The following is a 1,420-nucleotide window of genomic DNA, read 5'->3' as shown; positions in this document are numbered from 1 at the left end:
GTTTTTATTGATTATGAACTGAAGAGAGACGTCTCCACAGCGTCCAGTTAGCCATAAGCTTCTCTTCTTGTATCAGCAGTACTAGAAGCTACATTTGGATCAACACAGACTAATAAATGGATCCAGAACCATCCAGATCAGTTGTTGTGAAAACTGGTCACACAGTGGTGATATTGCTTTTCTCCAGGAACTAATTGTACTGAAATGTTACTTGCATAACAAGAGAGAGACACAAACGTATAGTTATGCAATGTAAAAAATTAAAGACACCTAAACACAAAATATTTAGAGCCTGCAGCGCTCATCATCACAAAGTCTAACCAACAACATCTAAAATGTCTAAATTATATGTTCCAAAGATTTCATCCATCAGTGTAAGCATGATTAAAATGTGTATAATGCAACAAATTTAAAAATACAGTTCCTCTTTCCTCAGCACTAAAAGTCCTGTGGGTATTTAAACTGTAGTATATAAGTAACAACTGATATCTGCTCTTTAAAAAAAGGCACCAAAGACAATAAGGGTGATAAAAAAAATTTTTTTCAGGAGAATCAGTCTGATCCAACATCTCTGGACTGAAAAACAAACGAATATATGTACGAGACAGTTACCTGATATACTAAGTAAGAAAAAGTATGAAACACCAATGTGAGAATATTTCTCTGCACAGTAAGTTCATTATTCTGAGTCAGCACAGAGGTGGATACTAGAGTCAGGCTTCACCCTAAACCCAGCATATACAGGTTCAGTGAAGGTGGTGTTGAAGGTGTGCAGGTGGATCAGTTTATCAGAGGAGACACTGTAGAAGGACACAGTTCCTGCAGAACAGTCCACATACACTGCTACTTTGTGAGAAACAGCTGAGGGGAGAAGAGGGATGGCTCTTAAATCAAATTTGTGACTTGCATAGTAACCCTTATCATGACTGCAGTTGAGACTCCAGGATTGATAATTCCTTCCAAACCTGCATTCATCCTCTTCTCCTTTCCGTCTGATTCCTTCATAAGCTACAGCAACATGAACCTCTCCTCTCCACTCAACCTCCCAGTAACAGCGACCACTCAGACTGTTGGTACACAGCAGCTGAGGCCAGTGATCAAACCTAAGATCATGATCAGGATACAGCTGGTCTTCTTCCACATGTGTCACCTCCTTGTTGTCATCAGACAGTTTGAGGTTCTTGTGTGCTGTGTTTGGATCCAGCGTCAGATCACAGAAATCTAAAAGGAACCGTGAGAAAAAATGTAGAACAGTACAAGATTGTGTGAATGCAGCTCATAAATCAAAAATACTTACATTTCCTTAGACCTGGTCTCATCCACTGGACTCCTTGAGGCTCCACACTGAAATGAGCACGTTATCTTTTAGTGTGCAGACATGGCCTTTATGTTCTCTGATTCATCTTTTCTAGAGAAATAA

The 1,420-nt window shown here is 39.4% G+C and overlaps 1 protein-coding gene across 2 annotated transcripts in view; it reads right to left on the bottom strand.

The window, feature by feature from the left end:
* Window positions 1-10: 10 nt before the first annotated feature.
* The window catches only part of LOC102313171 (stonustoxin subunit alpha), a 4,340-nt gene continuing 2,930 nt past the window's right edge, over window positions 11-1,420 (bottom strand). Inside the window, exons 3-5 of one of the 2 annotated variants that reach the window (XM_042217818.1) lie at window positions 1,298-1,344; window positions 966-1,221; window positions 756-861 (exon numbers count right to left, since the gene is read on the bottom strand). In XM_042217818.1, coding sequence (XP_042073752.1) covers window positions 789-861; window positions 966-1,221; window positions 1,298-1,344 — 376 coding nt within the window. In that variant the 3' untranslated portion in view covers window positions 756-788. Of the gene's footprint in view, window positions 1,222-1,297; window positions 1,345-1,420 lie in introns of both variants that reach the window. The other variant, XM_005953255.3, reaches the window with a different exon arrangement.

The sequence above is a fragment of the Haplochromis burtoni genome, unplaced genomic scaffold (genome assembly GCF_018398535.1).
Source record: "Haplochromis burtoni strain Fernald_Lab_line unplaced genomic scaffold, NCSU_Asbu1 Contig_3135, whole genome shotgun sequence".
NCBI classification, from domain to species: domain Eukaryota; kingdom Metazoa; phylum Chordata; class Actinopteri; order Cichliformes; family Cichlidae; genus Haplochromis; species Haplochromis burtoni.
This window is presented reverse-complemented; position numbering and strand designations above follow the sequence as displayed.